This window comes from Melozone crissalis, unplaced genomic scaffold (assembly GCF_028551555.1).
Source record: "Melozone crissalis strain CALT ecotype California unplaced genomic scaffold, PUWL_Pcris_2 ptg000027l_1, whole genome shotgun sequence".
Lineage (NCBI taxonomy): Eukaryota > Metazoa > Chordata > Aves > Passeriformes > Passerellidae > Melozone > Melozone crissalis.
In genome coordinates this window covers 49,146,217-49,170,221 of record NW_026535805.1, presented here as the reverse complement: position 1 = coordinate 49,170,221, position 24,005 = coordinate 49,146,217, and the positions used below count along the sequence as shown (strand labels likewise).

The 24,005-nt window shown below is 37.4% G+C and overlaps 1 protein-coding gene across 1 annotated transcript; it reads right to left on the bottom strand.

Moving 5' to 3' along the window:
- HDAC2 (histone deacetylase 2) lies at positions 1 to 24,005 on the bottom strand. Its single transcript, XM_054280158.1, has 14 exons — positions 23,815 to 24,005; positions 16,489 to 16,601; positions 16,034 to 16,151; positions 15,056 to 15,130; positions 14,612 to 14,750; positions 12,714 to 12,855; positions 8,311 to 8,403; positions 8,104 to 8,212; positions 6,516 to 6,656; positions 4,559 to 4,667; positions 2,335 to 2,465; positions 1,296 to 1,451; positions 533 to 590; positions 1 to 329 (listed from the first exon to the last, which is right to left on the bottom strand). Exons 1-14 carry the CDS (start codon positions 23,864 to 23,866, stop codon positions 299 to 301), a joined length of 1,467 nt encoding a protein of 488 aa, XP_054136133.1. The 5' UTR covers positions 23,867 to 24,005; the 3' UTR covers positions 1 to 298.

The window sequence follows — 24,005 nt, the reverse complement described above, 5'->3', positions numbered from 1 at the left end:
TCAGGAAAGGCAAATTACTTTAATAGATCAGTTTAGACATTTAACATAATAACTCACATCCATTTTTAAATACTATTACATAAAGCATGGTGAAGAAAGGAATTTTTGCCTCATAATTAGAAAACTCACAATACAACTTGCCAAAAAACAGAACAAAGCCGTTTGAAAATAAATACAGTCCATGCCAAATAGTACAAAATGAAATCAGCAGTCTCTCTCCATACGAAAACTTTTCTCCTTTTGGGTATTCTCAGACTCTAGTATTATGTTCTGCAACTGATGAGAGGCTATCTTTTGTTCAAGGGTTGCTGAGCTGTTCTGATTTTGCTCTGTACAAAGGCAAAAAAAAGTATTGTTTTATTTTTTTAATTAACTGATTTAGAAATGCAATTTTAAATTACTAGTCATAATTCTAAAATATTTAGTATTATGAGGAACTGAAAGTGATCTCCACAGACCTGAAAAATATGACACAGTACTGACTTAACAAACACTCTGCACAAAATGTCATTATTAATTAATTAGTGCTTACCCTTTGGCATCTGTCTTTTCACCACTGCTGTCCTTGGCTTTATCCTCCTCCTTAACATCTGAAAAATCACAAGATTTTAAATACACCAAAAGATGCAAGAAAGCCTTAAAATACTTTAGAGGTAAAGACCATGACCACGTTTATTATTTTGTTTGTATTTCTAGCCAGAGGAAACTGGCTTTTAAAAGAAGTCACTAGTTACATATTAAAGTGTAGTGTTAAATGCACCCATCCAAAGGAGAGGTCTGGGCACAATGCCAAGTGATTCAGAATGCCTCAAGGCAAGGTCTCTCTCACTGGCCATAATGATGGCATGCAGTAATGAGATCCTGAGTTCCCCTGAGATCAAGATGTATCCAGTTCTTAGAAAAATCAAGAGTCCTTGGAATTACACTGTCCCCAGAAGCCTGTCTGGTTTCTGTTTCAGAGAAAACCAGCTGGCTTACCCCACAAAAGCAAACAGGAAAAAATGTTTTGTCCAACGTATATTTTTTCATCTCTATTTTCATTAAGTCATACAAATCCCTAGCTCTAAGACTTCAACTTGTGGGGAAGAAACAATAACCCTTGCCTGAAAATATTGTACTAGTCTGAATAACTGTATCTTGAAACTGATTAATTTAAAATAGATGATTTGAAAATGATGGAAAAGAATATGTCATCTCAATAGCAAATTAACTGTTACCAGATAAAACATCTCTCTGCTGGCAGGACTGACATTTGCAGTTCTAAAATACAGGATGAAACCTCACTGCAGTCCTACCTGCTTTTTTGTCCTCAGTCTCTTTTTTGTCTTCTTCTATTCTGGCTTTCTTCGCTCCTTTCTTATGGTCTGCAACATTTCGTCGTCCACCTTCCCCTTCATCTTCAGAATCTGAAAACTCTTCATCACAGGCTATGCGCTTATCAGACGCCCGAACTAGGATTCAGATTTATGGCATTAATTAATCAAAAAGTCCAACTACAACAGGCCTAATAAAAAACTATCAAATTAAGAATGAGTAGTAATATACTGTAATCATTTAATGCTGATAAACTAAATTACAGTCAAAACCACTTATTTTTCAAGATACCCTGAGACTCACACAATAACATCCAAAAAACAGGTTTGCAGAAACACAGGGGGAGGGTGGGAATATTTTAACCATGTATCAAATAAAACTTCAAATACTGAAAACTAAATCACAGGAGAAAAAATTATTTCAACAGTTCAGCAAATGGATGGTGCACTAATAAGAGGTTATAGAATTATTCTAATCTCCATCAAAAAAGACTAAAGGTAGCAGGAAACTCTTGGCCGTAGCTCAAGAAGAACTCAAAGTTCATGGAAAGGGTATGACTTATAAAGTCAAGGATAGTGTTGCAAATATGGAAAATCTGTCTCACAACAAAGAAGAGAAAAGGCTTTTTTTCCCTTTAAACATTGTATCTCATATTACCTCAAAGGGAAACATAGTTTCTGTCTTTTGTTAGTCACAAAAAAAGTAGATTACTGTTTCTTTAGTTAATACTCATGAAGCCTTCTGAAATATCTATTATAGATTTGAAATAGCCATGCTGTTCCACAAGATGCAAAAAGACAGGGCTCTTCCAGCACTTCATTAGACCCTTTAAGAGGTTCAAATGTGCATGTGGATGCCACCTTAAAAACACCAAAAGTGGCAGACCGGAGGCAAAATTTTTTATTCAGTAAACAGAAGTGCCAGTCTTCCAATACTGCACATTACTACAACTTAGGTTCTGAGCAATTAAATCCATAACAACTATAGACATGTTCTATCATGAAGAACATAATTTCTTACTAGAAATGCGTTTGTCTGGATCTTCTCCATCCTCATCTCCACTGTCTTCATGAACAGCATCTTCAGGAATGGCCTGCATCTGTACGCCAGGTGCGTGAGGTAACATGCGCAAGTTCTCAAATAAGCGTTGCCTGAGAGTAACAGACAAGAGAAGTTATTACTACACAGAAGTAGCACTTCCTTGGATTTCTATGAAGGTCTGAACTCTGCATTCAAAGTTAACCTGGCTTTGCTTTAGAGTCAGCTTCATTTTTCAATTAAAAAAATTAGATTGCCAAGTTCAGGAAGTTTTCCATCCCTATGAGATCATTAGTATCCACAGTGTACTTCTTTGTACTTTACAGATACTTATTTCAATCAACTTCCATTGTTAATTCTCTGCAGGGTCAAGTACAAGTACTGCCCATGTGGGCTAAACGGGTGTCAGCACTACTGTGTAATAAGCTAGAGTATTAAGTTAGATAAATGCACTATTCTCTAATTTCTTAGAAAACAGTCAGACACTTAAAAGCATGAAGACTTCCCAACTGTGAGCAGCAATGACAAAATTAATTCATCTGGATATGTTTCCTTTTTGGCTTTTTCAGGAAGAACAGAGACAAGTTCTGTCCTGTCTAAGCAGCCTGATAGAGTATATACTCCAAAGCACCATGTGCCAGAAAAGAGGATACTGGGCTTCTTTTGGGACTCAAAACTATCATTCCAAAGTACAAGTAGAAAGGCAGGCTTGGGAAGCATCAAATATCAGCATTTGCAACAATTATCTTAGCATTCTTCTACACAATTTGAAGGGCTAAAGGGTAACTGGTGCTTTTTTTGAATCATTAGAGTCTCTGCAGCTGTTTAAATCACATGACCTGGCAAAGTAGTTTTGCCATGCATGGGAGCTCCCTAAAGCCAGGTGTCTGTGAAAGCACACAATGAACTGAAGGAGGAGTCTCCAAAATGAGTCTTTGATCTTGTGGGTGTTAGTACAAGACAGTGAGACTGTGTTTTTTCTATTGACAGAGAGCAATCTCTGCCTGGGATTGTAGAAGCAAGTTTTGCAGCCTACTTGTACCACAAAAGTTCAACAATATATACCATACAGCAAGCAGCCTGGCAGATCACCAGCTGGAAAACTACATTACTGCTGAGAAATTTTGTACAATTATATTAACAAAAAATAAATGGGCTTTTTCTCCCATCACACATTATAACATCTGGTTATTTGCCACCTGGTGCAAATCCTTTCATTTGACTGTAATTGATATAGTTGTGCTACGAACACCCATCATAGTCTGTATACCAATCATTTAAAAATTAGTATTTTAACAGCTTTGGTGAAATTTGCAATTTGACAGTTTTAAAGGTTATAGCAGATGTTGGCAAACTTATACATGCAATTTCACATCTTTATTCAGCTATTTTTAATTATCAAAAGAATTTGTACCGTTAACAGCCAGTTAAAACTTGGGGCAGGGGTGGAAGTTCATTCTTTTAAACTCAGAGCAAGGACAAAGCACAGTAAGCCAAGAGTACTTCAGGCTAACCAATTGCATCCTACCAGTTCAGCACAAAATTGGTTTTATGTATGCATTACTTCACCCCTGAAGTAAAATATTTGTTTCCAGTGAAAATGTCGAGATGAGAGGAGGAATAAACTAAGTATCAAAAATGGCACAGCCTAAAAATACACAACCACCATAGCTTATCAATGAGCACTGATCGAATCTTGTGGATTTGTCAAATCAACTGCCTGCACACATATCACTGTCTTTCCAGAGTTTTGGATTTTCGAGCTCACATATGACTTTTTATTTTTGCAACAGACAGCTACAAAGAATAACATTCTCAGTCCATGTTTAGACATGGAGCTGAGAATTAGAAATCCTAGTCATCATGGCACACCAGCTTCTTTCCTGGCAGGATGAAGTTTCTGCAAAATTAGAATGGGAATCTAAGTAAAACAGTCATTTTTTCATATGCTGGAAAAAGAAAAAATCCAAGCTGGGTCATAAATTTTCATTTTTATAGTCATAAGACTTCATAAGCATGCATTCTGTTGGAGGAAGAGACTTCCAAAAAACCCCTGACAGAAATGAAAAACACGTCAGCTCTATTCTGGTACTTATTTTTAGTGAACAGGGAAAGGCATACAGTTTTCAAAACTGCCTAATAATTAAACCTGTGGAGAAACATGATCTACATGACCTACTTGATAGATAAGATAATCATTACTTACTTGATCTTCTCCATATATTCTGGTGTATTCTGATTAGTCATATTTGAAGGACTAATATGAAGCTTGAAGTCTGGTCCAAAATACTCAAAGTAGTCATTGTATGGCAACTCTATAAATCAAACACAAGGACAACTTTGTTACCCAAAAAGAGATTTTAAACATTTTAAATACAACAGTAGATTTAACAGGATTTTACTTAGAGAACCATAAAACCCTAAGCATTCAAACAAGCAATACTTATCATCTGGACTCCTCAGCAATATTCCTCTAAATTATTCAATACATGAACTTAAATTTGCTGGCAAAATGCAAAGAGAAAGATCTACTGCAATTACACACTGAAAAACTCAATAAAATTTTGAAAAAATAATTAAAAATTATACTTCTGCAGGAAAAAGAAGATTAATTGATGATTTCTTGTAGGTGTTTTCAAAGTTAGTCCAGTTTGAAAGGTTTAAGTGAGCCATTCAAAATATTCCTTCAGGACAAGCTTTAATACTTGTAATTAGGCAGTTCAATATCCTTGCTAAGTGCTGGACATTGGTTCAGTGGTGCTGACTGGTTCAGTCTGTCTGTTTCCCTCCTTACCCCACTTTTAGCATTTTCACAGAAAAAGGTCCCCTGACTAGAACACCGAACCACCAAAATGAAGTTGATGAAGACTAGATAGCCAAGACAACAGCTATTTTACACTGTTATATTTTGCAGTATTTTGTATTGAATATATCTGTATCTTTCCAGATAAAGTAAGAGAAATATAAAAAAAAATCCAGAGAACCTTTAAGCAATAAGACACTGAAATCCATCTTTAATTGTGCCTTTTGTCTTTCTTCCTTTATGATTGTTACAGGATAAATCATATTGGTTAGTGGATAGAGAGCAGACATTGCAGCTATTGCAACATTTAGAAATGCACGGCTATTTCTCAGAACAGATTAAAGATGACAGGGACACAAAAAGTAGAGAGGAATGTTAAAAAAAAAAAATCCAAAAACCGTCATATATATATGTAATCCACTGAAAGGGAGATGCTAATGGAAAAAAGAAGTCCCAAGATAAGGAACTGCTACTGAGTCTTCAAAAGCTTTGGCTGACAAAGAATATATTTTGACATTAAAAATATGTATCTTGAAAGGCACATTCCAAATAGTCTTTTCTCACAGACAGAAGCATTCTGCTGAAGTCAGATAGAAACACTGAATCCACCAAGAGATACATGAACAGCAACAAGTTATCAACAAAAGTTGCTGTTCAACACGCAAACCGGCAGTGACTCATTTGCAACAAATCACTCCAAACAGCAATTTTCTGTAAATGACATTCCAAAAGCATGTCCAGGAGCATATTTGGTCAGAAGTAAAAGGAGTTCAGGATCTTTAGGGATCTTCCTCAGAGAAATTACTTCAGTATTTAAGTATTCTAAAGCAGTCTATTTGTTTTATGCGGTTTTAAATTTTAAGACAGCTTGTTTAGCCAAAATTGAGTAAAATGGAAGAGTGGAAGTCAATACACTTTCACAGCTACTTTTGTCAGATAAAATGAAGAAACAGTACTTTTGCTATGTAAAATGGACACTTGCACAGTCAATAATTTCTTAGGTACACCATATGTGTTATACAACTTACAGGTTGACACCAGTACAATCAAAATGCAGTATATATTCTTTCATAATGATGATATTCATACTAGAAATACTTACAAGAAAGGTTCCATAAGTTTTGTATTTTGAATTTTCAAAAAGTGATTCAGTCATTTAAAGCTTTTGCTAAGGCATAAAAAAACCCCCTAAATACTTATGTTTATTTGGTGCATAAGATACTGAAAATTTATGGCTAAAACTAGCAATAATTTTCTACCTAGTTTATTCTAAACTGATGCTTTACAGCCAGATACACAAATATCTGCTGTTTACTTAAAATCTCCCATGATTGTTTATATATAAAATATTAATATTTACCATTAGGAATTTCACAATCTAAGGCAACAGCAGTTTCATATGTCCAGCATCGAGCAACATTACGAATTGTGTAGCCTCCTCCTCCTAACATCAGCAATGGCAAGTTAAAAGTCTTTACAACTTCCACACATTTAGCATGACCTGCAAACAAAAAGAGGGTTGATAATACATGCAAGATATCTATTAAACAGAAAAATATATAACAAACTATTTAATCAGACATAAGCAGTCACACTTAACAAGTAAGAACTGAATTGATTCAAACAGAGATGTTTCCCCCTAGACCTAAGCACAACCTCACAAGGAGTCAAGACCTACAGATTAGAAATGCACAAAACACAGTGAACATCATCTACCCCAGGCTTCAGAGACTTTGCATGATGGTTTATTGCTGTTGTTCTGAAATGCTCCTAGAGTAAGTGTTTCGTCTTTTCATAACTGATGTCATACACAGTGACAAATTTAGGGACAACTTCTCAGTCAAATGCCATGGGGGAAGAAGGGAAAACAAAATCAGTACTTGGTCCTTCCTACTTCTAAACTTGAACCTGTATTAGTGGTTGCTAAGTCTTGCTTACAGAGTGAACTGGTGCAAAGACAGTACACACTCCAGGGAGATACAGCATACTGAAAGGCATCTGTAGGAGGCAGCAGCTCTCTTGCTTTCCAAGATATGTAAGATGGGAAAAAATCTGAGCTGTATGGGCAACTGAAGTAGCTTTGCCACCTGGTGCAAATCAAGAAAAGAACCTGAAACACTGCAGACCCAACAGATACTATACTGCATTTTGTTGCCTACAAAACTCTAATTGTCACATTAAAAAAAAAACATAAAACAAAGAAAACTCATGATTTAAACAGGCTGGATTGAAGGCATACCAACAGTTTGTCATACATTTATTATTTTGTCATTTAAAATTATAATAACAATAATAATAACAATAACAACAACAACAACAGTAACAGTTTTGCTACTTGCTAAATAACATCCCAATTTAGAGAATTAAAATTGCAGACAGCAACTTAGGTAATACTAAAATAAATGAATTCCATGAGAATTAATTAAAATTATGGTTAACATATAGCTCAGTATAACAAACACCATTACAAATTTAACAATGCAGTGAAGTATTGTCATTTCAGTAATACCTATTTACACCCAACAAGGTGTTTGATGTTTAGCATCTGTAGTCCTACTAAGTTGACTACTAACTAGTTTATTTGCCCATCATTGTAAGTGTTGATGCCTTGTAAGTTGTAAGATGACTGTTGTCCTGTCATTCCAGGACACTTTTAAAGCTACAGAAAGCCTGTACACTGAAGAAAGGGAATCACTTGAGTGGCTAGGAAGCACATGGAAAAGCACATGCTTCTTAACTTTTTTAGATGGACAAAAAGAAAGTGGCAACTTCTGCGTTTCTTTTGGCCATCCCTGTATAGCAAAGAAAGAAGTGATTAATCATAGTAATGAACAAAATCTTTGTGACTCCAGTCCTCATCATGCAAGTGTCTTGAAAAACAGTATGAAGGGCAGAGGTTTCTAATAAGTAAAAAGTTACAGACAACAAACAGACACTTCTCTGCTTACCTTTAACAGTAAGATTAAAGCATCCCAGTCTGTCCCCAGACAGTGAATCTGCTCCACACTGCAATACCACAGCACTGGGCTGGTACATCTCCATTACTTTAGATATAATCTATAATCAATATAAAACAGTGAGTCATTAACTGACATAATGAAAACAAAAAACCAGTAGTTTTCAGAGAGCTTAAAAACAAAAAAGAAAGCACTCACTGGTTTGAATATCTGTCCATACGATTCATCATCTATACCATCCCTCATTGGAAAGTTGACAGCATAGTATTTGCCTTTTCCTGCACCAATGTCCTACAAGCAAAGATGACAAATGCTTTAATACAAAACACAGAAATACATAGTATGGTATCATGAAAAAAAGCCTACACAAGTCTGCTGAGCTATTCTGTACCATTACACATGTCTGCGAGGGATAAGAGGAAGAGTTTACTCAATTCCTGTTCTCCCATAAAATCATTTTAGAGTGCAGTAGTTGGACACCAAGATTAAAATAGCAATAAGTACACTCAATTTTTTAATTCAAAGATTTAAGACAAAAAGACAAATCATAACCAATCAGTTTAATCTGGTAATAATAGCTAAGCAAACAAAACTATGAAAACCAAGAAGAGCAAGGTCCATATTTTCAGTGTTGCATATAAGATTTGGTCTTGGATAGGTTTTTAAAACCATGTTATTGCCCTAAACATAGGATGAGGAAGTAGCTGCATCAAAAGGGAGAGAAGAAAAATTCAATAGGGGCCACTTACAGAAGGGCTCTTGAAGAAACTGAGATGACTTAAATGAACAAAAAACCGCAAAAAAACAAACATGCAAATTATTCTCAGTTCCATCAGGGGTCAAGCCAGGAACTGTAGTAGTTTATCTTATCAGTTTTCCTAGACAACCTATGTATTAAGAGAACAGGTTTATTGCAAAAAAAACCCCAAACAAACAAAAAAAAAAAAACAAACAAAAAAAAAATCAAGTGAATACACCCTGAATCCGACCACTCCTATTTTATGATCGCCTTAAAAGTTAAAGATCTCAGCTTGACACACATTCCCATTTCTTCCATATATTTCATCACCAACACAGATAGACAGAAAGCAATGCAGAGCATTTAAGTGGAGCAGACAGTGAGAATTAACCTGTTCAGTCTGACTGTAAGCTATTTCTGCAAACAGCAGTTCTACAGAAATATCCTAGAAAAACTCCAGGTCATGTGTAGCATAATCCAACAACACAAATACTAAACTTCTCAACACTACCTATTGAAAGTTATTGACTTTTCCCTATTCCTGAACAAAGCCTCCTTAGCAGAGAATGTATCAAGAATGTGCCACTTCCAGTAACCAACTTTTACTGAGGGTGTGAGGGGGAAAGGACAAAGATGAGGAGGGGGACAAGTGGCCCAGCGAAACACAGACACAATGTTAACAGTTGACTTTTTTTAGCCATAACACATTACTAACATTTCATAGTATTGCAAGATGTGTGACACTGAAGACCCCTGCTGAACTCAACTCTGCCTGATTTGAAGTACAAGTTACCCAGAATTTCCCAGAGTGAATCATCTAGACTTTCACATGCTGAATTTTCTGAGGTGATCACAGAATGGCCAGAATTGTAGAAAGGGACCTCTGGAGATCATCTAGTCCAACACCCTGATAAAGCAGATTGCACAGGATCACATTCAGGTGGGCATTCAGTATATGCAGAGGAGACGTGACAACCTTGCTGGACTACTTGAGTGCTTTTGTCACCCTTAAAGTAGCTTTTCCTCATATTCAGATGGAACTTCTTGTGTTTCAGTTTGTGTCCATTGCCCCTTACTCACCAGATCCCATTCTTTTGACTTTCACCCTTGAGCTATTTGTAAGTATTGATGAGGTCCACTCTGTGTCTTTCCTTCCGGATAAACAGGGTCAACTTCTTTAACCTTTCCTCCTAAGAGAGGTGCTCCAGTTGCCTCATCATATTTGTTGTCCTCCACTGGACTCACTCCAGGAGCTCCATGTCTCTCTTATACTGGGGAACCCAGACTGGACACAGCACCCCAGTTTTGGCTATACCAGGGCTGAGCAGAGGGGCAGAATCCCTTCCCAAAACCTGCTGGCTATGCTTTTCCTAATGCACTCCAGGATACCATTGGCCTTCTTGGCCACAAGGACACAATTGGCTCATGGTTAACTTGTGCACCAGGAGCCCTCTTTCTCACAGAGCTGCTTTCCAGCAAGTCAATACCTAACCTATAATGGTTCATGAGGTCATTCCTCTCCTTGTCTTGTTTTACTGATTAAAAAACCAAAAATCATTAAATTGATCTTATCCTAAAACACAGCAAAGTCAAATGTACCGACAACTTCCATCTAAACAGAGTAATTTGAGCTACTTAATGGACCTTTGCTGTAGCTGATGCTTGCATAGTTTTAAAACTTAAAGAAACAATATAGCATTCTGGTAGCCTCCCATTCACCGACAGATCAAACTGCTGCCTCACAGAACCTGGGCCACTATGGAGAACTATGGTCTCAACTGATCTGTGTGTACAAATGGCAAAATTTGTGCTATCATCCAAGATATGCAAAAGGCCAAATAACTTAATGAGGACATTGGAAGTTTAGACTGAACAACATATTCAGCAGAAAATGGATGAAAGCTGCTGAACTAGAAAACCTCAGATTCACCTACACTGACAGAGCTGCAATCACAGTATCATCCTTTGACACATGATATGCTCCCGCATCAAATAAATGTAACCTGATCAGCAAACTACATCAGCTAACTAAAGAATTACAGAAACAAGCTGTAAAACAGCCCATTGGAAAAAAACCAAAGAGATTTGCCTGGAAAAGTTGATAAAAATAACCATCAACGGCAGATCAAGTTCGGCAGAAGGAAGCAACACAATACTGGCCTCTAGAAGGAAGCACTGACTTTTCAGAGAATTAGCTCTCCCTTCAGTTCAGTTAGCTTTGCAATCTCTGGAGATAGGAAAAATCCCTATGGCGATGCAATAATCGCACTAAAGCCAGCTAGAGCCTGCATGCAGACAATGCTCATTTCAAAACCCTAACTAGCAGCTCAGGAAAAAAGTTTCCATGCCTGAGATACTGTTTTTCACTGACACTGCTGAAAAAATAAATCCCCAAACCCATAAAATAGTCTTCCATTTATTTCAACTATGCTATCTTTTAATTCTTTGTTCTGGGTGTGGTGAGGTGAAGAGTCCACAAACTTCCCTGTAAACGGGAAGTGCTGCTTCTAAAACACCAAGATATCTAACCCTTCCAAAAAAAAAAAAAAAATCTAGCCAAATTCAGCAACAACAGCTTGACATGATAAACAAACATCCTGGTCTGAGCTGTTTAGTTTGAAGCACCACTACCCCACCTTGTGGCCAGTCGAGTTAAACCACCCAAATAAAAATAATCTGATTTCTTCCTAAATCAATTTAGAACACAGTTTAATAGAATCTAACAACCATAATAACATTCAGCAACAACAACTACACTGAACTGAATGCTTTGCACCCCACTGCTCAACTTCCACTCACTCCTGTGCCTTCTGGGAATCATCAACAGGCTGGGAAACACAATTTTCAGGAGTATTAGTTGAAACACGAATATTTGTTATCCTATTAATCAGTTTAAATATATTAGGAAAACAGTGAATTCTTTCCCAGAACAGCATTTTTGCAGGCCAACTTGTTAGAAGTGTTCACAATTTTTAAAAAAGGTTTCTAACTGTATGCACAAACTAATGTGCAAAGTTGCTAACACCAGAGGAATGCCATATCCCAGGAGTGCCTCTGATAAAAGAGATTTAATTTATGAGTTTGAAGCTAGGAATATATTAATTCTAATACTTCTAATACTCTTTCAAGCTGTGAAGTGGAACAAGTTCCTGCTCTAACAGACAAGTGTCTAACATGAGCAATGACTAACTTAAAATTAATATGAAGGGCCAGGAAAACTGGTTTCCTGTCTCAGCTTTGCCAGATATTCTACAACAGCTTTAATGATAATTCTTCATGGGCAAATGCTCCCTCCTCTCTCAATCTAGCTATAATGATCAGTACACAATTCCACATGGGGCATGCTAAAGCTCTTAGGTGGTGAGCATCATGAGAACTCAAAACACACTTCATGACATAAGAAATATTCCCAACATGAGTCAACTGTATTACTAGTCAAATAGAACATGGTAAATTCAAACTGTAACTTAAGCCTCGTGACTGTTAAAGGGTAATCTGTAAACAGATACTTTTCACTGTAGCACAGATAATCATAAATATACCACATTGTCCCTTCTTAGAGACATCTCCAAAATCTGTGTGAATTAAACTAATAATAATTGAAAAAATATTTCAGCATATTTATCCAGAAGCAAAGGTGTTAATTTCATAGAAATGAACATTTTAGTTCTCTACTATTTAGTATTATTTTTCCTAAGTTTCCTTAACTCATACATCACTCTAGGCTAACATTTTTTCTGAAAACTTACTGTTGCATACCATTATTGGACATACTTATTTTAGTGAAGTGCAAAAAAAATATCTACAAGGAAGGAAGTAAGAGGGAATTTATCACCTAATGAAATTTTATATTCAACCTTACCCTAAGGTCCCCTGTGCCTGGAAAATATTCACCATACTTATGGAATGATACTGTCATGACGCGATCTGTGGTATAAAATGCTTCTTCAACACCATCACCATGATGGATATCAATATCAATATACAACACTCTTTGGTGATACCTAGAAAGAACATATACGAAATCATCACTATCTGTTATACTGAGAGCAAACAAGAAAAACAGTAACAAAAAACCCCCCAATCAGACACAAAAATCCAAGATTATGATCACAGTGATGATTTTGGTTGATGTGACCATACGCTCTTAGAATTCTTGGCACATTTGAAAAACATTAATAAGTTTATCTTCATCAAAATAAGGAATTTAGTATTCACCCCAAACTGTCTCATTCCGTAGAAACTATACCTCATGCTTCTGCTGACATTGCTTTGTTGTTCACATCTGCTGAATTCACCCCCTTCATTAACCCCAAGGCCTTTCTTTCTGCCTTCTCAGTAATTACCAAAACAGTCTGTGTTCCATAAGCTCGCAAAAAATAAATACTTATTTTCCACTGACTTTTCTTCTTCACCTCTCCAGCTTGTAGAGAAAGGCACATTCTTATTTTCAAATGTATTGCACTTTAATTTGCATAAATTTATTACACTACTGTCTATGGTTTTCTTAAATACTGCAAATTTCAGGACAGTTGGAGATGGATAAAGAAATCAGTGTTTCATTTTAAGCATTGGAGCACTAGAAACAACAAGTATCCCTTAAATTTTATGTTTTCCAGTAAAGAAGAAAGTCTGTCATCAGAAGATGCATTTTCATCATGCTTTGCACAGTACTGAGAGTTTGAGCACCCATAATTTCAGGGACAGTTTCCCATGGTTACACAACTCATAACTATTCACAAGATTCTTTCCTTCCTTCACAAGCACATTAAGCTAAAAAATTCAAGATTGGACCACAGAAAATTATATTTCATAGACTGTAGACAGCTCCTGAATATATGTTGCCCATTAAAATGAATGTCTTAATGTGCTAATATTAACTAATCTTAGTGTCTTTAGAAACATTTTCCATCTCTAGATTTCCAGGTTACAGCTACTTCCCTCATTCCTCACCAGCAAAATCAGCTGTCCTACTCACAAGAGTGAAATACCTTAAACATTTTTTCTAATAAATGGGATTTATGTGTTATTAGTAGGGATACAGTCCTCTGAAGCAGTAAAAGCAACACTCAGGACTTGAAATTTTAGTGAAGCATTACTGTTTCAAGTCAGTTACATGATCACTCTTCATTATTCCTCACTTCTTATTTTGCAGTCACAGCACCACAGCTGCTACTTCATTATTTATTAAAACTAGTCATATTAATTTATGTAATAATCCAAGGAAGTTCAGTGCAAGATCTTCCCTGAATATTCCTGTTTGATTCAGTAACAAATCAACTGACAGGAAACAAGAAGAGATATTGTGAAACCAAATGGGTGTAAGATTATGAGTACAAATGACTGCCCTAAGGGATCAGGGTAGTGATCCATCTAGCCCACTATTCTGTCCCCATGTGCAGCAAAGGGAGACTTTACAGAAATATTTAAAGAAAGCAAGTAAGCCTGTCCACTTTCTGAAGTCCACTACTCTAGTCCTTCCCCACCATCTAGAATTACAGCATATGGTGTTTTACAGGGTGCATTGTTGCTTGAATTTATCTCCTATTAGTTATCTTTTCAGTTTGCTGTATTTTATTTTGAATATCTTGCTGAAGTCAAACCAGGCAGAGCTTGGAGCTTTCTTAATTGAAACTGTAAAAGTTCAACATGGGCTATGAAAACTTACTCAAATAGTAACTACAATCCATACCTTCAAACATTTAAATAGCTGAATTTAACACTTTCTATAACTTTAACTCGTGCCTATCACAAACTTACTTCAGTAACTCAAGAATGGCAAGCACAATATCATTGACATAACAGAAACCAGATGCCTCCGATTTCTTGGCATGGTGAAGTCCCCCAGCCCAATTGACAGCCATGTCTGTTTGTTGTCTGTTCAATTTTACTGCTCCAGCTGTAAGAAGACACACAGAAGAATGAAAGCAAATGGAGTCAGAAATTTCTGATTGCCTTTAAATTTGCTATATAAAATCATATTTTACTTTTTAAATAAGTTGATTTAGAACAAATCTCTTACTGATACTGAGCGAGATACTTGATATGTGTCATATTTCACAGTCTGTAACTGATAGGATTATTTTTAAAATATATAGAAAACCCCTTATATTTACTTCATTTTTAGATGAACAACCAAAATTTTAAGTTGCTGATATCAACCCAGTAAAGCTATAAAATAGTTGGCAAACAACCTATACTCACCAACAGAGCCTCCAGTTGACAGCTGACAAAACTCAAACAGGCCATCAAACACAGGACAATCCTCTCCAACATTAACTGTATAAGAATTGTAGTATTTTTTAAAAATACCATTGCAATAGCATTGATATACACGTGGATAACACAGATGCATAATTCATTCAGCATTTTAATTACTTATCCCCCATCTCATTTATCAGGCTAATTTAAACACTGAAAACAATGTAGAGTCCAAACAGCATAACTCCAAACTAGTATTTTTTTATTTTCTTTTAAGATTATTTTTAGTTTCTATTGGAAGGTTTATCTCCTTGTTGAAAGAAGAAGTTTGATAATTTTTAGATTTTTGAAAAAATGCTGATTAACATAGGTCATGTTAAAAAGAGTACAATTACTTAGAAAAATAATTTGCTGGCAATAAGGCATCATAAAGAGGTTACAATACTGCCTTTAAAATTGATATAATAGCTGTCAAACTGCATTCCTAACAGTACTTGGAGCTTATTCCTATAATTAAAGGAATAAATTAATAGAAAGGGAGAACAGTGAATGACGTACAATTTTTACTATCTTTTACTACTATTAGTACTGATGTACTAATTTTTACCAAGAGGAGTGAGTTCTTTTCTTGACTTAAACACATTTTCACACATTGCTTTTACTCCTCTAGTATTCTAAAAGTCATTTTTTAAAGCAAGATTTCAAGGCACTTTCACAAACAGTTCACAATCTGCACGTCAAACCTTAGTATTAGCAGCAGTATTTCACATCTAGAATACAACCTGTGAGAGGTAAAAATCCTTATATATGCTTAAAGAACACTTTTGTCAAGATGCTGCTTTTCATGGAAAAGTGCAGCTAAAGGCAGGCACATGCTACTTACTCTTGTTACAATTTCTCAGTACTGGTGGATACTGAGCTTCAAACAATGCTAACCATAAAAGCATGTACACATAGACTTAGCCTGATGTTGGCACTTACATCTCTGCATTTGCTTGCTGTACTCAGACATATTGTCAGGCCTTATTGATCGGAGAAATTTGATGTATTCATCACTATGGTACTTGGTCATTTCCTCAGCAGTTGCTTTGTGGGGTCGCTGATAACAAGAACAAGTTAAAGAAACAAATCAGAGCACTCTGCAAAATCAGCTGTGTTAAAAGAGACAATTTGAAAGAAGTCCCACCTACTTTGAAGGGAAAATGGTGAAAGGAAAATTATACTAGTAGTGTTTTACATAAAGCAAGGACTACTCTGTTGCGATATACAACTGCATTAAATACTGCTTCACTTCTAAACAAAAGAGCTCTGAATACACTATTTACATATTCTCTATTTTCACTTCCACCTCTCTCCACTTACTTGCGTGACAATACTTGAAGCTCTTTAAAAATAACTTAAAACGCTTCAGTGGACATCATGTTGCCCATACTTACATAAATTTCCATTTTTCTGTATAAGCCATAGTTTAGCAGCAAGTTGTGAGTCATTCGGATTCTGTGAGGTTTCATTGGATGTCCTTGTCCATAGTAATAGTTTCCAATATCACCTGCCAATAATACACAAAAGAATAGCTATTCATTTTACAAAACAAGTTCCATTGCCCCTTAATCATTCTCAGAAGATAAGTAAACAGGTATGATTCCAGAAAACAAACAAACCCCACAAAGGGAATACTTCAAAATGAACACAAGGGAAAAAAACTGCTGTATGTCAGAAACAGAGGGAAAAAAAGAAGCCAAATCTAACACTTTGACTACAAGCAGACAGGAGTGGGAGAGCAAAAATATATGTAAAGACAAGGTTTCAAAACAAGAGTGAGGTTCTGGCCCAACACTGGGCTAGAACTGAACAATAAAATGGGAAACAGAACTGAAATCAAGAGGAGACACTGATGACATTGCCACATAGCATCGCAGAAGCCCACAGTTTAACAGAAGCCCTAATAAAATCTACCATTTTGCATGAGCTGAATTTATAATACAATCCTCAGCCTGTTCTTATCTACTAACCCTGTTAAATCCAGAAGTAAACTCCAGATCCATTGTGGCAACCACATGCACACTTTCACCAGACACCTGCTGCTGGAGATCCACAATAATTTAACAAGAACCTTATAATCCAGATTAGCCTGATACATTGGGAACCAACTAAGCACACAATTAAGATAAAAAATTTCACACTCTTTTCCAAGAAAGGAGTAGCTGCTATCATGGGCTAGTAGTAAGTTTTCTTCTGAGCTCAGCTATTGTTAGAACATACAAAACCCCACTTTGAGCACTGACATTCTCAACACATGAACCATTTTAAACAGAACTGTCCCTGGAAATATAAACAAGCTTATAAATTAAGTCCATGGCTTTGTCAATGGCTTTCAGCTGAAGATTTCTAAAACACCTCTTCACTTTTTGACCCAATTTCCCGATAGGATTGCTGAACTTTACCTTCTTGAACTTTTTATTTTTCTTTCACATCCTTCAACATGCTCTGCCTTGTCCACTGGGAACAAAAGAAACACTATTTTCACAATGTCATACTACTTTGTAAATTTTTTCAGTCAGAAGTAAGAAGCAGCACTACTACAAAACAACTTTAGTTTCATCTCTTCAGCATGGGCTTCATGGAGGAAGGGTAAATGTCAGCTTGCAGTAGCATCACCAGCTACCAAGAAAAACAAGTATTACAGTAAGATTAAAAGTTTCAAAGCATTCTAAAATCCTTCAAGCTTTCACTTTTCAAAGAGACAAGGAGAGTAAGGACACTTAAGAAAACAGATGTAACCCAATGTACCATAAGAAGAAGAAGGAGAAAAACTACCCTTCAATACCTAGCTCTTAGCCATCCCATAACAATAGAAATACCAAGTTTTAAGAACTTTGAAGAGTTTGGACTTTCTAACATGGGTACTAAGTGGAAGAATAGCACTTTTTGTCAGTTACTTATTGCAAGCCTATAGGTTTGGTCCAACACAGGTCAAGAGAAAAAGTATTAAGAGTATAAATAAACTCCTTCCTTCCAACAAAAACATTTTCAAGCGCTTTACAAAAGAATACCTTATATATTTGATGTTTAGGAAAAAATCTATCACAGCTCTTTGAAACTAATGCCTAGAAGATGAAAACCAACCATTTGCTAGCTCCACTTTACGTTTTGAAGTTACTGTTAAGTCCCAGATTTTAAAAAATCTTCAGACTAGTAAGAGCTTTACATTTTGAGATTTTTAGGACAATAATGATTATAAATACAGTGGTATTATTGAGGGAACTTCATTACAAATGCATCTGTGGCTTAAAAATGGAGGTTTTTAAGAGATCATTTCAATTTTAACTCCTTCAGTTTCTACAGTCATCACTGACATTTTATTCAGAATGCTGATGGATGGGGAAGCATACAATTAAGAATTATTTTATATCTTATGTATGATGTAATTATATTATTTTTCTCATATGAAATAGAAAAAAATAAAATTAACAAATTTTCCTAAATACACTTGCAACACATCCTTCAATATACTGCAATTAATCAACTAAACAAATTTTAGCTTATCCATAGTCTATATGCCATACACTGCAGCATACAGTTATTTATATAAATCAAGCACACTTTTTAGCTTTATTTTTTTTTTACCAGAAAAGAGAATTTTAAAAGAATTGGCACATTGGTAGATTTAATGGGAGTTTATTTGTCAAACAGAAGATCTGTAGGTGAGTATCGGGCAGAAGAATACTGGTCCTTCTGTATTAGAGGCCAGCAATAGTGACTAACAATAGATATCAATATAATACACTTTAGTAACAGGCAATACAATACCATTTTAATTTTTCAGGTCTTAGTATCACCAACAAAAAAAGGTTTTGGTGTTAGCCTCATAAAAAAAAAAAAACTTAAAGCATATGGACAAAAAGCCCATCAAGTATCAAGGGATTAGTGATGCCTATGTAGGCAGGGGTGAGGAAGGAAAAGATCAAAGATCCTCTTTCTTCATTAGTACCTTGATTTTTCAACCAACATCATGAAGGGGACCCATCATGGAGACATCATACTGTGATGAAGATAAAGTTGTCAAAAGTGTCTCATCCTTTACCTAGTGAAGAATGTGGTGCACTTCCTGGTACAAACACTCCATCCACTGATCCTGAAATTTATATATCTCTTCTTCATATGTCACAGCCTTACTAGAGCACTTTGGGAAGAAAAGCAAGGTGTAGCAAGAGCTAGTATGCGTGAGGATGGCACACCTCACTCACTGATGGAGCTAATTAGCTCTGCACAAACCTCTGCCAGAGTAACTCTAACTAAAACTGTACATAAAACTGTATATATGAGGAACGGGTACAGAGAAGCCAAGCTCACAAGATCATTACTGCAGATAGCATGAGTACTTGACTTTATACTTACAAATACAAAGGTAAATTCTCACTAACATAGAAGTAAAAATCATACAGAAGAGTTATGAGTACAGTGTATCACTTACCAGTGTGGGAAAACATGGAAAACACCAAAAAAAATAATGGAACTGAATGAGGAAGAGAAGGGAAAAAATGCAAAGTAAATGTGTGAAATGTGTAAAAAGTCTGCAAATCTATTAATCTTTCACAGGCTTCAAAAACTGAAATTTAGTGTTTTATATCAGTAAAAGTGCCAGCTAAATGGCTCCCATTGAGAAGTAGCAACATATAATCTCTGGAAAGTTGAGTTCTTAATTAAGGAGAGACAAACCAAGTGCCCATTTAATACTATAGAGTTTACTGCTCCACACTGTTCACTATGTGATACAGAAGACCTACCTGAAAATGATTACACACATTGTCATGCTTTGGGTTCAATATATGTATTTATTTTTTAATTTTCTTTTCTTCTCAATTCATGCAAGTTACATGCCAAATGATGAGAACTATCAAATAAAAATAAACCCATGATTGCTTTGATGAGCAGTTTTAGACACCTGCTTGTCTATCCAGGACTTGAGCAAGGCCTACAGAAAATATTCTAACACAAAAAAATACAAGAGGCTACATGTCCTAAAGGAATTTTAATTCTGCCCCAAACCACACAACTAACAAAAGCTATGTCCCCAAAAAAGTATTAGTTTCCCCAGTTACTATGACATACAGAAAAATAACACCATTAAATTTATGTATTACAAAGCAGTCTGAAGTGACTGACTTAAGAGACAAGAGATGACATCCACACTAGTTTTTTTATACTTTGTAACTTGTATGTTACATTACTTTATAACTTTTAACTGATAAATTGTTATGTACATGGATCCTGCTTATTTTAGGTATAGTTACCATGAAATAATGAGGTATTTCAGAACTGTACTATGCAAAGAAACCTAATTGCCACAATGGAAACCACATGGAAAAAACATATCTTAAGAGCAGCAGTTACACTGAATTGACTTCAGCGATACAAAGGGGTGAACTCATGTAAAGCTGAATGTAAAATAAAACATCACCAATGCCTGATGAGTCAAACAAACAGCTATTCAAACAGGCCTAAAATTATGGCACTAGCTTCTGAAGGATTGGGCATTTTGTTCCGGTTTTAAAGTTAAGCAGACAGCAGAAGAGTAGCAAAAATCTGACTTTTGAGCCCTGAGCAGAGACTGGACACCACCACCATGTTTGAAAGGCACTGCACAAAGTACTGATGAATTTCCAGAAAACACCCAAGTTCATTTTATCTGCAGATGTAAGCTTTAACTAGAAGTACTACTCAAACAATGCCCCACTATAGTAACACACTGCTCTACTAAAACAGGTTTAGTCTCGTCTTTATGGGTGGAACCAACAAACTGATGCAGATCTCTCAAATTTTTCATGAATGTAGAGCCTTTTGAACACCCACACTAAATTATGCACAAGAACCAATCTAAACAACACTGCTAGTGCACTGGCATGGAATAAATACACCAACTCACAGTAACCACACCAGTTGCTGCACGATTCTCTAGAGCTGTGCTGGTCTGTGCAGGAGCACAGAGCTGGAAAGATCATCTGGGGCCTGTTCTCACTGCTGTGGGCAACTGTACAACACCTTGGAAGAGCTAAACTACCTGAGTCACAATGCTGCAAAACCATGACAAAAACCTGAACACACATGGTAAAAGACTAAACTAAAAGCTATGATAGCCTTCCACATCTAGCACAGTTCTAAGCAGTGTGAGGAGCACACTTTGCTAAGCTGCATCAAGACCAGAAGCATTTATGAAAAATACTTTAAGTAAGATCACAACAGTATTTTAATTCATATTTTAATTAGTTTTCCCCATAGTATTCTGGTTTCAATTTAAGCCAAATTCCTGACCTGAGCATGATCACAAGCAATGAAGATTCTGCAAACTGGATGTGGTTGACTTCCTATTACAAGCAAACTCAAGGTAATGAAATCAGGCTTTGTCTACTCAAAGTTTATTGGTTCCAAGTACAGTATGAAGGCTATTAAAAGCATAGATTTAGGAAAAAAAACCACCTTAACAGCAATACACTGCAAAAGTGACAGGCTAATTTAAAAATTCAACCTTAAATGACAATCTCACCAAGTTTCACAAAAAGCAGGAGGAAGTTTATTGTATCTCAGAAGACAAGCATATGTGCTTTTGCAAATTTTCAAGACTTTTTACTCTGTAACTTTTAAGAAACAGTAAAAGTATGTGTGGAGAGCCAATTATGACCCAAAAAAGGGGAAATTTACTTCAGACATTACATTCCTTTAGAGATCTACCACTACCTCAGTATTTTTTTGTTTTGGGTTATTTAAGGCTTCAAACACTCCCGTCACTGTGATTCAATGGCTTTGCTGGTACAATAGTTAGAAATATTCAGAATTGTCAGATGAACCACATAGTAGCATCAGGGTATTTATTTTAGGTATAAACTCTAAAATTTCTTCTAATAACCCTTTTTCCAAAAGACATGTAAAATAATTGGTGGATTTGGCAACACAAATAAATGAGACATCAAAAATATTCCAAAACTGTTTCTGTCACATATAAAATATTTATTTTAAGGCACAACAGATACTATTTTCTCTACATTATTAACTACATTTATCCCAGTCTACAGATGAACTGTAATTGCTTTGAGTCACCATTATCCTGTCACCTCCAAACTTGTTCCTCTTCCAGTTTCTCCCCACTCTTCACAAGCACAGATTTTTTGGCTGTTAAGGGAATCTAATGCTAGCATCGAGTACCAAAATCCAGTAATCACAGAAAAACAACATATCAACATCTAGTAAGCTACCTGATTTTATCAAAGAAAAAAAAAACAATTAAAAAAAAAACAAACAAAAAGGAAACTGCTTTTAAAAAAGGCAAATATTTTCAGAGAGAAAGCTTCTAAACTACCACGGTTGTTTTTCTTTCAACAAGGCGAAAAGTTATTCCTCTTCCCTAGGAAAAGTAAGATCCCAGCCTCAACAGAAGTATCCCTAACAGGGGCCTCCTTTCCCCTTTAGGCTGAACAAAGAACCAGTGCTAGCAACAAAGAGAAGGGGGCGGCAACCACCACTCTGCCTCCTTTAGTGTGGTTTAAAAAAAAGCCAAGACAGGCCCCACAAGATCTGCCATTTCCAAAGAATAGCAGGTTTGCTACAGCAACACAACCTTTGTTATCTCGAGTGGGTTTAGCCACTTATCTTCACTTCCAAAATGGTGAAAACACCAAAGGTCTACGGCTGAACATCCTCAACCTCTGTTTCCTGGCTACTACCAAGACCAGCCTCAGATGCAACCGTACAAGATTGTTACAATAGGAGGCAATTTAATCAAATCTGTCAACTAATCTGCCCATCCAGCTCACCTCCCAGTACAAAAACGGCTAAATAAATTCAAGCTCACGGAGAAAACTAAAAGTTGTTGCTGCTGCGGCCAGAGAAAACCGCAAACAAGTTGCTGAAAATATCTCAAACCAAGCACTTTTTCGCCACGACTGACAATGCAGCTCGCAAGCCTCCGTATCCGCATCATACAAGTGTGCAAACTCAGAGGGCCTGCATGCAACTCAAATTCCACTATTATTAAACACCCACGCACACAACTTTCCGCGTTTTGCGGGAAAGGAGGCCCGTGGGAGCCAGAGCTCTGCTCTGATCCGTGCTGGCTCTGGGGATGGGGGCGGAGGGGGCAGAGCGCCCCTGTCCCTCCGTACCCAGACCGCGGTCCGAAAGCCCGAGGCAGGGAAAGGCCGCAGCTCAACAATCACCAGGTGCCAGAACTACACATGGCCTGGACTTTCTTTGCAGGGGAGGAGCCAGACACAGCAGCGGCTTCAACGCCGCCCTGCTCAGCGGATGGAGGGGAGTGTCTCAACTTTTCTTCTTCTTTTTTTTTTTTTTTTTTTTTTGGGGGGGGGGGGGGGGGGGGAAGAGGGGGGTGTGGGGGTGGCGCTCGGGCGGGTGGTGGGTATTTTCGGGGTGGGCAACAATAGCCACAGCACCCAGCCCCGGGCCCGGCAGACCGGGCAGCTCCCCGACCCGCGCCCCGCCCGACTCCACCACCACCGGCCCCGCCGCCCCACGGGGCTCAGCACAGCCGACGGCGGGAGCGGGGCGCGGCGGCGCAGGTGGAGGCGGCGGGGACCCCCGCCGGCCATGGGGCCGAGCCGAACCGGCCCGGGCCAGGTGAAAGGGGATCTCGTCCCGCGGGGCAGGGGCGGCCGTGCCGGCGGCGGCCGGGGACACAGCCCGCCCCGGGCGGCCATTAGAGGGGCGCCCCCCCGCTCCTGCACGCGCGCTCCCGCGCCGGCCCTGCTCACCGTCGTAATAATAGCAGACTTTCTTCTTGCCGCCGCCCTGACTGTACGCCATGGGGCTGCCGCGCCGGGGCCGTGGGCAGGGAGCGGGAAGCCGAGGAGAGCGCGGAGCCGGCTCGGAGGGTGGGAAGGAGGGGGCGGGAGAGCGGGAACTCGCGACGCCGGGACCGCCAGCAGCGGGAGCGGGCCGGACC